This window comes from Anguilla rostrata, chromosome 11, assembly GCF_018555375.3.
Source record: "Anguilla rostrata isolate EN2019 chromosome 11, ASM1855537v3, whole genome shotgun sequence".
Lineage (NCBI taxonomy): Eukaryota > Metazoa > Chordata > Actinopteri > Anguilliformes > Anguillidae > Anguilla > Anguilla rostrata.
Genome location: NC_057943.1, coordinates 17,684,749 through 17,698,897, shown reverse-complemented (window position 1 = coordinate 17,698,897; position 14,149 = coordinate 17,684,749). Strand labels below are relative to the sequence as shown.

Sequence of the window (14,149 nt, the reverse complement as noted above, 5' to 3'; positions counted from 1 at the left end):
GAAGAAATACATAAAAACTGAACAGTATTGCTTGCATATGATCACACTCCTAAGAATTAGAATGCTCAGAATGAAGGTTCATTGTAAAGTATACTGTAAAATATAAATGTGGTGGTATTGTTAAGTTAACTTGCAATGGCTCAACTTAATGATTGATCACTACCTGGGGCACCATAAGGAGGGATAGGACAATTCCAAGAGCCCTAATTGACAAATGTCCTCAAAAAATATTAGCACATGTGCTTTCCTGGGGTGGTGGAGCCCAATGTCAGATCTTTTCATGGGGCCCAAAATCCCTCACAAAGACAAAGGCCAAAGCACACTAAATGTAATTGTTACCAGAGCTGTAAAGTATATATATGTAATTATAAATGTCTAAATAATTAGACATATCACAATATTTTAAAAAGGTATAAGTGCCTTGTTTGGACACAGAAAATGACACTCATCCACATTAAAATGACACTCATCCACACTAATAATATCATTTTATTTTATTATGGACATGATCCAACAAAAGAAATTAGTTGCAATTAACATATATCCACTGAATCACATACCTTTAAAAGACAAACCCTACCTGCAGCTGGGCAAGTTAAGTTTAACATAATGCTTCAGGCATCATTAGAGATTGAAAAGAGACATTTCTTTACAACTGCTGGGGCAAACACTTCAGTCCAATTATTGGACTGCATATTATGCATATTATGCTGACAGAACTGTGCATATTATGCTAACAGAACTGAAATTGGGTTATGATAAAATCTACACATCCTTAAATAACCTGTACATGTATATGTGCTCCAAAAATGTTTCTAAGCAATTGCAACAGATATAAATACCAGTATATGTTAAATGTGCATGGTTGGTTAAATGGATTTACACCAATTACATCCAAGGTTTAAAATGAGCATATGTCATGTGTTTCTTGGTACTAGTGTGGCAAAGATATTTGGTAAATTGACTCTGAACATTGCACGTTTAAATCTCAGGGCGGACACTGCTGTTGTATTCTTGAGCAAGGTACTTAATCTGAAATTCTTGTGTCAACTTCATTTTTAAGGAAGTTCCGTTATGTTTAGGTCTGTGCAGTTGGACTCTAGAACACCCATTTGATATACTGGGATAAGTAAAAAACAGTAACAGTTTATAGCAGAGGGACACACCAGGCCTTGTCCCACTAGGGGTAGGGCGAGATTAAGTCAGCCAGAGTTCCCCTGGTTACTACTATATTTGTTCCTTTCAGTGACATCCTAGAGACCCACTGGTAACCAGCTGTAACAGTGGCATGCATATCCTCCCATTGGCATTACCTCTAGGTAACATGGCTAAACACAGTCATGGACTTGCAGCCAGGTACATTTTTATTTTACCATTATTTTGCCAGGCAAGTCAGTTAAGATCAGAATTTACAATGAGGGCCTGGCAAGGATACTGAAGAAGTGCTTCTGCTTTAGCTAACAGAACAGAACTTCTGGTGCATATTTGTGGTAATTTACGGGCAAATACAAATTGAGGAAAAGAAGAATAAAAAGAAGAAAATGTTTTTTTAAGGGGTTGGATGCTATTTTTGTGTATCCATTCTCTCATACTGGTAATGGATTTAAAAAAATTGTAGTGAAGTCTTCTTCACAGACATTGTTCCACACTAATCCTTCAGGGTCAACAGTAGTAAGTTGTGTGTGTGTGTGTGTGTGTGTGTGTGTGTTTCCAGGTGTTTATTATTTCTGTTAAACAACAAGACATATTGTATATGACATGTTCTGGGAGAAATTAGTATGATCTATTATAAATTTTGAAACTCCTGAATTTTACAGTTGTCTACTGCACGTCGATTTCAGTCCTTCAAAAAAAAATAGAGAATAGATTAGAGAAATAGATTAGAGAAATGTATTTTGTTACTTTGTAAGGCTACAAATAATAGCTTTGAGTGAAATGCCCACCCACCCCCAAACCCCCCACAGGAAAGAAAGTCACTCACATGGCTGTCATTGAGTGACAGTCTTGCGGCTCTAGGCTGTGCTGCATGAAGCCAACCTGCAACACAAGAACCATGTTGAATGTACAGTATTAAATTACAATAAATAAAGTGGTTACACAAAAAAAAATTTAACGCTTATTTCAGATGCTCAGTGCTCAGTATGTGACAAAATGTTTTTCATAATCTCTTTTTGATATAGGAACTGTTTAACTGCAATTGATTGGATGTATAAAAAAATGAAACGACTCTTTACCATTTTAAATCTAAGCCCTTTAAGTGGATTTGCCCTTTCTATGTTCACTGGCAGTTTTTATAAACTATAAATTATTGAGTGCTGTAATTTAAGTAGAATACCTAACATGTATAGGTTACTAATGTAGGCTAATAGACTGCACATATCAAAGAGTCACTTGCAAACATCATGGGCTCATTCCAGTCGCTTATTTTATCCGTCCTGGCCCCCTGGTCCTCACCTGACCTGGAAAATGTTTGAGGTCCACCATCCTTAAGGACATTCCAAAGACTAAATGGTCCTTGGAGCAGCAAGGAGCTGGGAGGCTCCTGGTGGATGCTTCACTGAGGATACATGAGTGCATCCTTTGCAGAAGTATTTTTTCGGAATGTGTGACATGTAAAAGATCGACCTGTGGATCAACCTCTCCACATCTGCAACGTTTGTAATTGATATGGTTTCAAACTATTGCTTGAAAGGACGTTCCATTTGCCTAATACACATTTCCTCAACTCCTCTAGCATCACATCCATTCCTCACATCCTTTCCTTGTGTCCTCCAGTGGGTGGAGCTAAAGAACGAGGAAAGGATGTGAAGAAAGGATGTAAGGAGTGAAAATAAGCGATTGGAATGAACCGAATGGCTCCTTAGCTTAAGAAGCTCCATAATTTACTGCAACAGTTGACTTACTGAAGGTTCTGTGCTGTGTGCCTGGGCCAGAACAGGCTTTTTACATTGCTGCCAGGAAATGGGAGCCAAATGAACAAATCTTTACACAAAGGCAGCCAGAGTCCTATGGGTATCCAAAAGATCTCAGACACTTATTGAGTTGGATCCTGCACCGCTGGTTCATCTCCATAAATGGGTGTCATTTATTCATTTACTGTAGAATACATCTTATGGCATCAATTACAGGAGAACTATCATGATTACTAAAATATCTTACAATTTATAAAAATGACCAGAACCATCCAAGTATATCATTATGTATCCACAGTTACCATATTCTCATATTGAAATAAACATGTTCATGTCGCTTGTGAATTTTATACACAATAAATATATTTTATAAATCATATAGTATCAATCTCTTAAAATTTCTGTAAATGGCTTTACAAATCTGTAGGAAAAAATGAGTGAGAGGAAGTGAGAAAATGAAATAATAATAATAATAATAATAATAATAATAATAATAATAATAAAAACCACAAGCTCCAATGTGGTTCAGTGAAACAGTGTGTCTGTACCTTCTGTCGTCTGAGACAGTAGATGGCAGATATGAACAGTAGTCCTCCACACACTGGTGCCATTATATAGGCAAGTGTGTTTGAGTCATGTGACCCTTCAGGATCCCTGCTCCGGAAGTGCATCCCTGCATTTGGAGAGAGAGGGTTTTGTGAGGTGAGTATCTCAGCAGTGCTTAGACAGTGTATTTTGATTCCTAAATGCAACATTGTGCCCATAATTAGCTAGAAAGTTGAGCAAACCACTGATCAGCAGTATTATATTGTTAGATTGAAGTTACAATGTTAGATCAGCATTGTTAGATGCCGCCAAACTCATTAGTTTTGGCAGTATATAACAGTATAAGGAGGCTTCCCCAAACAATCATCATTACCAGTGGGTGGGAATCAAAGTTGCTTCTTCCTCTTTGACAGCTCATATAAAAACAAAGAAAATCAGCATACTGATGGAATCCATCGAATGCAGCTGACTGAGCCAGAGTCCACGGGAGTGAATTTATCATGCAGGGCTCAGAGTCTGCAATTCAGAGAAGCCATCGGTAAGACACAAAGGAGAGAACAATCTGGGGTGGCCATACTCTACCTGAGCCCACTACATCATTGTTAGCGGTCTTGCGGAAAAGTGCCTCGAGTTCCGGGTCAGGCGAGGGGGTTGGGCGAACTGCAGGTGTGGGCAGACCACGCAACTGCCCAGTGTCATCACTCAACCAAGTCTTTGGAGTGTCTTTCTCTCTGGCTATCATCATGGAAATGGCGGGCGGTAGCTGAGAGGTGGAAGTAGTTGCTCTCTGGGGATAGGCTGGGTTGGTCGACAGATCCGCTCGTGACCTGTCCTGTCTGGGTTTTACTGATCGCTTGGCCAGCAGGACCGGTGCATTAGCCCGCGGCCTCCTGGGGGTCCCCTCCACCTGAAACTCCTGCAGCGGGACAGGTGTGGACGGATTGCCTACAAACACCTGTGAGGGGATGGTGGCGACCCTTGGCCCAAAGGATGTGTGGCTTACAGGCAAATCTGTCACCACATTGTTTGTTCTACTAGTACTTCGGGCAGGATCCCTAGAAATGCCCGATGCTGTACTCATGGACTGCTCCCCCAAATCAGTAGTGCTGACAGATAATTCCATAACACTAGTGCCTTCCTGTGACCTGTAGTGTATGGCTTCAGAAAAGACAGAGCTAGTGTCAGATTCAGTGCCAAATGGTCGGGTCTCCTTCATAGGGGGAAATGCCATCATTTTAAAAGAGGATGTGGAGCTCAGCCCAGTTGAATGCTTAGCACCAACAGCTGTGAGCAACGGCAACTCGGCAGATGGAATAAAGACCCCACCCTTCTGCCTGTTTCCTGAGTCTGTACCATGGGCCATTTTGAAGCTGGTACTCCCCATTTCCCAGTGGACAGCCACGGGTTCAAGGGTCCCCTGCAACAGTGGGTCCCATCCAGAAGCCTCAGAGGAAAAGGATTGGATTTCAGGGGTCTGTGAGGGAAGGCTGGAGTCTGTCATAGACACCAGATGAGAGTCCCCATAATCCACAGTGGGATTAAAGCATTGGCACTCAGCAGCACCTACAGAGAACCCAGGAAAGAGATTAAATGCCCTGAGAGTAGTTATGACATTATTAATATGAACCAGCAATGAGTTAGTAGACTGTGATGGGTCAGTGTGGGAAAATGAATGGAGAGGTATAATGTGCTGAATTAATGAAACACTGAAGTGAAGAGAGATTCCACTGCAGCACTACCGAACAGAAGTGCATCAATGGGTAAAACCCCTCACTTACCCAACATGTAAAATAAATTTAGTCGATTTAATTAGTGAATTATTATCGAAGATATCAATAAATTAATTAAATTCGTAGATTAAACTTTATGAAATGCACAACTCACAATAAGATTAAATTTAAGAAATGTATCAAATTACAACAAATATTCATGTCTAATCTAAAGACGAGGTTCAACTACCTTTAAAAAAATGTTACAAACATGGGCCCTTTTCTTCCCAAAATAATCCCATAAAACCAAGATCAGAGTCCAAAAACCAAAAGAGCTGAATGTTCCAGAAATCCATGAAAATGTAAAAATGCCAGGTGAGTTGTAAGACAAAAATGTCAGATCCTGCATGCACCAAACACCACACAGCATTAGGCCCAGATGTAAAGTTTAGATTTCGCAGATGCAATCCAAATCTGCAAAGCACAGGGGATTTTTTTATTTTTTATTATGGTCTCCCAAGTGGCACAAAGTCAAAATTAGAGTGCACAACATTGTGTATGAGAGCACCAACAAGAAAACTGTTCTAAATATACTTATTGTCTTGGCTGTTGGCCTGACACCTAGATATGCTGACCCATTCAAAATCTACCCTCTTCCTGCTCCTCTGCAGTCTCCTGTTTACTTCTACATTTCTCTGAACAAGTTCTTGTTTTCTACATGTTTAGCGGCAAACAAGAGTGGATTTATACGTTTTGTGTTATTAAGTTGGATATTTACTGAAGCGACTGAAGTCAGCACAATGATAGTGCCTCACCCAAGGAATCAAACCTGCAACCTCGGGCTTATGATTCAGTTTACACTTCTTTTCCTCCTCCCCTCTTTTTTATCTGTCTGTTTGCCATTTCTTCTCAACCAGTACTGTATTTACTCGAATCTGGCAACACCACAATAGAATTAGACCACATAACTGCACTAAATGCCTGTTTGCATTCCACCATTTGTCCTCTTTAATGAGAGATTCTACTGCTTGGCAAATCTGGTCTCTTCTGCAATGTTACCATAGTACTTGTTATCCTTCAAGGGCTTCATGCTTGGTGTTCTTTCTGAGCATTGAATTAACCATTTGGCATGTCTCCATTTTTTTTCTGAATTGTGATGTATGTTTGCTGTCTTGTGTGCCAAGACAGTGTGAGCACCATGGTGTGCTGGGGAAAACAAACTGGACCAGTCTCATGGTATGTAAATATACTAGAAAAAATATAGCAGTGAAAGTCAGCAGAGTAAGACCATAACATTTGTTGTTTTTTCTTTTGGTCGCACCTGTGGTCTGGGAGAGGGGTGTGGTGAATTGGGGTTCATCCTTAGCATACTCTTCCTCACAGCTCCAGTCCACTGGTATGTTTCTAGTGGACATTAGCTCCAGGTAGAGTGAGAAGACCTCCAGAACTTTGTTCAGTGCTTCTCTGGGTGAACCTCTGTGGGTTTTGGAAAACTTTGCTGGATCGTCCTGGAAAAGAATATTGACACATCACTACAGAATATCCAGAGTCAATTTCATACTGTAGCTTGCAGCAGTACTGAGAAGAATATTTTATGAACAATTCTGAAAGGGAATTTGAACCTTCATTCTTTCAATAATAATTACAGATATAACTGCTGGTCTGTTACATTGCTGTGAAAAATTATTTGCACATGATTTCCTCTATTATTACACATTTGTCACAATGAATGATTACAGGTCTTTAGACAAAATGCAATATTACACAAAGAGAACCTGAGTAAACACAAAACACATTTTTTAAATTATTGTTTCATTTATTTAATGAAAAAAGTTTCAAACACCCATATCACCCATGGGAAAAAGTAATTGCCCACGTAAATAACTGGTTGTGCCACATTAACCAGCTATAACTGCAACCAAATGCTACCAAATCCTATGATTCTATGAGTCTTTCACATCACTGTGGAGAAATTTTAGCCCATTGTTCTTGCCAGAACTGCTTTAATTCAGACAAATTGGTTGGTTTCCTAGCATTAACTGTGTGTTTTAAGGTCCTGCTACAGCATCTCCATTGGGTCAGGACTTTGACTAGGCCACTCACAAACTTTAATTTTGTTTTCCAGTCATTTAGATGTGGACTTGCTTTTTTTGTTTTGGATCATTGTCTTGGTGTATAATACAATTACGCTTCGGCTTCAGATGACCGGACATTTTCATTGAGAATTTTCAGAGCAGAATTCATGATTCCTTCAATAACGGCAAGTTGTCCAGGTCGCGAGACAGCAAAGCATCCCCATGCCAGCACACTACCACCACCATGTTTGACTGTTGCTATGATGTTCTTACTGTGAAATGTGGTATTTGCTTTATACCAGACAAAATTACCCTATGTCATCAAAAAAGATCCACCTGTAACTCATCTGTCTATTCCCAAAAGGGTTGGGAATCATCCAGGTACTTTTTTAACCATGTTTCTTTTGGTTAGTAGTGGTTTCTGCCTTGCTCCTCTTCCATGAATCCCACTTTTGCTCAAGGTTACAACAGCAATGCCATGACTGGGAATTTAACCTACAAGCCCACTAAAAAATGCTGCTTAGCTCTGGAACCAAACAAGTGGGCACTCACCTCAAGCTCCACATTGATTGGTGGGATGCACTTTTGTGAGTACATGTTGTGCATCAGCGCTTTCATGGCCTCTACATAGCGTCCATTGTCTGAGCTCCTGGCAAATCTGAAGTGAGTGTCGATAAGTTCTAGAATTTGGGGAAATGCAGCTTTGATGTAACACGTGTCACTCTGTGAAGTGAAGAAACATAGCTCATGATGTCTTCTCCCACATACTTTTTGTACATTGCATTATAATACATTACAGTCATGTAGCAGATGCTCTTATACAAAGAAGATCACAAAAGTGGGGTGTTGCTCTCAGTGTTACTTTGAGTACAAAACTGCAATATCACAAATAAGGTGCAGCAGGACTATTTATTATAAATATGTTAGCTGAACAAACCAACAAGTAGAATTGTATACAAAAGTAAACATGTTTACACAGCTAACCTGTCTTCACACAGCTGTACCTATAACATTATCATATAACAATAGCCTATCCTCCTGAGACCCAGTAATTCATTTTTGTCCACTGTAGGGAACACGAGTCTCTGGTCTTAATTTCAAGAATCATACATTTCATTATGCTGAAACTTGCTGGGACATTCAATGAAAATAAATTTATATTTTTGAATAGATGTTCACCTGAAAATGTTTTTGTCATCCAAGACATTTGTATTATGTCAAACAATTAAAATACTTAACCTTTTTCTTCTGGGTGTCAGGAGGATAATTATATATACCTACAAAAAAACTATCAACTAAACAATTAAATGTTTAAAAAAAACCAATCTTGAGCAAAGCAGTAGTAAATTCAGACAACATTTGCCCTTAATTCTGACTTACAAATAAATAAGTGTAACACATTCTCTTCATACAGTAAATTTGGTTTCTGTGATAGCTGAACACACAAAACTACTTCTGAAAAAAAAAAACAGATTTAGCAATTAAGTAAGAAGAAAACACATACCAGATTCCCCTGCTCAGTAAATGTATATGTTATTGAACATCCATTTTTCAACTGGTTCTCAGCCTGTGAAAAAAGTAGGCAATGCATTTCAACATGATGTGAACAGCATTCTAAATCTTTCTACCAAAGTGCAGACCATAGAATGTACAGCATGTCAAAGCCCATCAACCATTAAAAATAGCATGTCCTAGCTCTTTAACATGCCTTTCTCACCATATTTTCAGTTTCAGAAAATTCAGGAAAAAAAATCAAAGAAAAGAGCTCTCTCACCTCCCCAATCTAGAAACCAAAACTGTATCAGTTAGTGTCTTGCAAAGCCAGTGTATTTTCACAGCTGAAGAAGTAATGCTTTGTACACTGTGAATGCACAAAGCACAACTGAGTAGAAGCTTACCGTAAATCAGCGCTCTGAGAAAAAAAAAAACCACCCCTGACACGAGCAGTTTGGCCCTCCTCTTGTTGTTTAGATAAACGCTTTGACTTCTTATGTAGGCCAGATTCAGGGCACAATAATCACATATCCCAAGGGGACATGATACATCTGCATTCTGTGAATCATTGCACTGGGATCCTACTGCATGTGATGGTGCTATGCACAACGGTCTTTGTATGTAACAGGCGTGTTTTGGAAAGAGATGACTCGAAACATGTAATACATTAACATTATCAGTAGCATTTGGTGTCCTGGAGGACCGTGGGAAATTCCCGAGTGGCATCACAGCAAACTCACCTGCTCATTTTGTTTCTAATTTAGTGGAACAACTTTAACCACCTTACTGCCTCTTTGATGCTCTGACTAGCTAACCAAGCCACAGCTACCTCTCCACAGAAGAGCTCATTTTACCCTTCATTCCAAAACTGAATATGTAATAATGCATGCTACTGTATAACAATCCCAAAGTAATTACATAAAAAAGCAGTGCCAAAGGGTGGGAATAGATGGATTCATAATTAATTCCAAGACCCAGTCTGAAGTGATGGGACATTTGTGTTTATATTTGGGTCAAAATGTTTACATTTTCCTGATGATACAACTGTATTCTGTAGCTGGAGCAGACCTGCAGTGTACTGCATTACCTCCAGCCTACATCAATACCTTTCCCCTCAGGTGTCTTACCAGACGCCTGACTGTGTCCAGGTGATCCTTCCTCACTGAGTACCTGCAGGGACCAGGGACGTCAGCCACGGTCAGATGGAGACAGAGGAGAACTAAACACAGGCCCTTAACCTGCAAATAAAACACAACATAAACACAGCACATCATTCAAACCAGGTACTATTAGGGAGAAATGATCCCTCAAGGATGACTGCTACTACTTCCAAGTAGTAGTACTATTACAACTACTTACTACTATTGTTACTGCTAACTACCTACTTCTTACTACGACTGCTACACTACTACTGTTACTACTACTACTCTCACTAATAATAATAATAATAATAACAATACAGTATCATAATCTTGGGGCAATACGTATACCATCAATAAAACAATAATTTATTCTTTTATTCATTTATCCTGTCAATAAATTATTAATTCACGTGGTTGAAATAGTTTTTTAATTCATTTTTCTGCACGTAAAATACACAGGGCCAGCCAGGTGTAGTGTACTTAACTGGAGCTTAAACCTCAAGTTAAAACCCTGAGACCACAGAGTAGAGCGGCAGATCCTTATTTATCTGATTTGGATAGCTGTTGCAGTTCCATGGTTTTGTGGTTTAAGCCTCAGGTTTAAACTCCTGCTAAGTACATTGCAATGAACCCTATTCATTTTGCTCATCCAGAGTACCAAACTAGGGCAGTGGTTTTCAGATCAGTCCTGGGAGATCTCAGAGTATGCTGGTATTGGTCACACCCAATCTCTTGCTCAATTATGAGTGTTGAACACATGTGTTTAAGTTCTTTCATAATTTTTTCTTTGAACTTGTGAACACCATACACGATTGGCTCATCATTTCCTTTGACTCTGGATTCTTTATTACCAACCAAATTGTTCGTTTTATTGGTCATATTTCCACACTTTCACTATATAGGCAATTACTGATTCACCCCAGTCTATAATTTGCATATCACATGGGCGAAAAGAACATTAACACAAAACAGTTTCACTTTCCCAGTTTCCCAGTATGAGTTGACATTCCAGACAATTCCATGTATTCACAGAGGGGAGGGTAAAACAAACTCAATCATCCCGTGAGCTAGCTAAAACTGTTAGATTTTCTTTTAATAATATTCTTCCATGATTGTGCACAAATGTTATTCTTCAACCAATTAAACAATGTGAAATCATTTCACCCTATGACTGAAATCTTGCATTCCAGGTAGGAAATATTGGTAATTGAACATATGAGTACTGCATCCATTGAGATTATTCCAAAAATCATACTGTAGGTAAATAAGTCACAAATAAATATATACAAATAGGAATAGGTAACAATGTATACATTTTCAATATCCATGTCATCATGTTGCCACTTGACAGTTTAGCACAGTTTGACCTTAGCCAAAAGGTTTACAGCTACAGATTACAATTACAGTCTGGACTTACAAACAACATTTATGTCCAGTTAGGACGTGAAAGTAGTCCTTCATTGATGTGGTAAATTTGCCTTGTGGTGTGGATAGAGTGAGACTGACTGCCTAATCTGCTTATATGATTTTTGATCATTCAGATAACAATTTGTAATCTGTGTTACTAATTGATGTCCAAATCCAGGAGTTTGCTGAACTCCCAAGTCTTGTGTCCTCTGTACATCAATTTATTTTGCTACTAAATAAGGAAGAGCAGTGTTTGAACTTGGCAGTACTCTTGGATGTACAGCATGCTGTCAGAGGTTTTTGTCATGTTTATAGTTCTTGTACTTCACCATCTCTTTGTCTCAATACTCTCAAACACATCCAAGGAACTTGATGTATTTGAAGATGTATTTGTAACTTGTGTCTGATATATCCTAATTTTTCATTTAACTTTGCTTCTCTGACACCTCTCTTACAACTTTTCCTAGTCCAGCATACTTTAAAATAATCTATGCAAAACCCTGAAATGTTTTTCTGCAAATCTGAGCCACTCTGTTTTAGTTTTACTTTTGTCTTCCTAAAATATGCAAAAATAGAAATATTCTTAATATTTCTTGGATAATCCAAGATAGGAAAATTTCAGTTCTCTGGATTTTAAAAATATTCTTTTGCCCACTAGCAGATGGTTGGCTTTTATGGACCAATTACACTTCACATAAACAACTTCATAAAGCCATCATAAAACATACATAACACCTTTACATTGGCATTGTTTGATTGTAAAGCATTGTAAACCATTCATAAGCAGGTAGTTTTATGCTTGATGCAGAGGTACTGTAGGTAATCCAGAATCCAGACACACAAATGCAAATTCATTACCTTCAAACTCTTAACATAAATATCTATTTTAAAAATGCTGTTAAACAAAAGTTTTATTTTAAAAAATATTTTCCTACCTTGACTTTGCACAGAATGTTGATTGATTTGTGTGTTGTCATCTGGCTCACCTATTTAAATAGAGAAGAGCAGTGTCTTCTTTTAGATTCATTGGAGCAGGCATATAATCTTTTTTTATTTGTATTGTTGTCGTTGTTGTTGTTGTTTGTTTATTTAATTAGCTCTGCATCAAGCGACTTGCTGTCTATCTGAGCAAATCTGCCAATTCCAACCCTCCCCCCCAAAAAAAGAAAGTTCTTGAAGCCAACTCCCTACCACCTCATGAGTTTCCCCAACAGTCGGGGATCATATTGGCAATCTACACCGCTTTCTTTAGGAGTGAGAGAGCAAGACAGTAACATAGAGAGACTGACTGCCTTCTCTGGTGCTTCTGCTTATAAGACCTCCTCTCTCTCATGTGGTTTATAGGAAATATTGGCTCATGGCTTTGGCCAGAATTCAGCAGCTGCCTGTGCACTTGGCCACGATTGGTCAAGCTGAGAGAATGACCTCTGTCGGCCGGACATGGTAGTGCCATAATCCACTGTCTTTTCCTGTGAATTTGGGTGAGGTTCAGCTTCAGTTGGAGCTGGTGGTGTGGTTTAGCAGATTCCTTATTCTGTTCTGAATTAACAAAGAGGTGTCTCATCCGCATATTAATGCATCCACAGGTGGGGAAGTCACGTCTTATTTTTTATTAAAGGACAAACATGGATTGGATTGGCTTATCTTTTTATTAAAGGATAAACTAAATTTACAAAATATCAGAATGCTTTTCTTACAAGAGAACATAATACCTGTTGCAAAATAATTTGCATTTTTCCCCTTATTCACCCTGAGATGGTTCCAGCATATCTAAGGATATTTCCTTATCTTTCTATGATTTTGTATGCTCCACACAGTGAGTGTCATGCCTCCTTTGCTTTTCCCAAAAGCTATGGAAATGCATAGCCTGCACACTCTGTTCTGATAACAGAGGCTGTTTTACATTAGCACTCTGTTTTATTGATCTGTAGTTCATTTGCACTTCAAAACAATTAATTTTGGCAAGGTCCTGAAAATGAATGCGAGTGAACTGGGAGCAAATTGGGAGCCTGGCAACTAAGAGGAATGACGATGCTGTTAACAGTCAGCATGAACAGCTAATTGCTAGTATTCATGCTTTGCAATTACAACAGTGTAGGTTCCACAAAATTACTTATGCTATACCAAAGTTAAATATACCTTTAACCTTTTGGTGGAGTTGAAATTTCAGTGTTCTGTAGCCTATATAGGCAAATGGCTGATGGGGCGGCAGTGAAATGAGAGTGCCACTTGATAGAATTTTGAAACGGGCCCCCATGGGCCACAGAATGTCCGTGTGCACAAATGCTATTCTTTTTCTGAAAACATATGCCATACTGCACCTCATATCATTTCTTTTTTTCTTTTTTTTTAAAGCTTCCACAATTTCTGAAAGCATGGAAATCCACTTCAATGTCTTGTGTCTAATATCCAGCCTGTGCAGTTTTTCTGACAACTTGCTAGTGGAATTTGTTTTGGAATGTGCCGGGGCCTGGCACTGCTCTTTTGCAATGCGTCCCGCTGTGTTTATGAATTTATTTGTTCATACTGCCCTGTGTTCTCAGTTCCACGGAATGCTCCATCATATAAACCCTGTGGCTGAGAAACATTTTTTACATTTATTGGAGGAACATGCAATCGTAGCTGATCATTCTAAAGCTGAACTGTTATCCAAATGTGTCTGATGAACTTGCATCAGAAAATATATGGCTTTATGAAGTGCACAAATATACATGGGGTTAATAGTAGAATGGGAAGCCTCAGGATCAACATGCTTGTTACTCTCTCTCTCTCTCTTAGCAAAAGTGAATGGGGTTACAGAAGTTCTAACACTTCTGAAGAGTATTTTCTGACTAAGATATATGAAAGAAAAGGTAAATCATTTA

At 38.7% G+C, this 14,149-nt stretch overlaps 1 protein-coding gene across 2 annotated transcripts; it reads right to left on the bottom strand.

Annotated features, from left to right (window-relative positions):
- Positions 1-3,980: 3,980 nt before the first annotated feature.
- Positions 3,981-12,610, bottom strand: LOC135234157 (uncharacterized). Of its 2 annotated transcripts, none has more exons than XM_064298434.1 (6): positions 12,221-12,610; positions 9,843-9,974; positions 8,747-8,809; positions 7,795-7,965; positions 6,489-6,675; positions 3,981-5,021 (listed from the first exon to the last, which is right to left on the bottom strand). In XM_064298434.1, exons 1-6 carry the CDS (start codon positions 12,260-12,262, stop codon positions 3,982-3,984), a joined length of 1,635 nt encoding a protein of 544 aa, XP_064154504.1. In that variant the 5' UTR covers positions 12,263-12,610; the 3' UTR covers position 3,981. The 2 variants fall into 2 exon arrangements, with proteins under 2 accessions (XP_064154504.1, XP_064154505.1); XM_064298435.1 differs by having other exon boundaries at positions 9,864-9,974; positions 12,221-12,608.
- Between the last annotated feature and the right edge of the window lie 1,539 nt (positions 12,611-14,149).

Coding starts and splice junctions, on each gene's coding strand:
- LOC135234157 (XM_064298434.1), bottom strand. CDS start 12,262: ATGACAACACACAAATCAATCAACATTCTGTGCAAAGTCAAG. Junction 8,810..9,842: donor TAAGACACCTGAGGGGAAAG/GTATTGATGTAG, acceptor CTTTTTTCACAG/GCTGAGAACCAGTTGAAAAA. Junction 7,966..8,746: donor TTACTGAGCAGGGGAATCTG/GTATGTGTTTTC, acceptor TTCACTTCACAG/AGTGACACGTGTTACATCAA.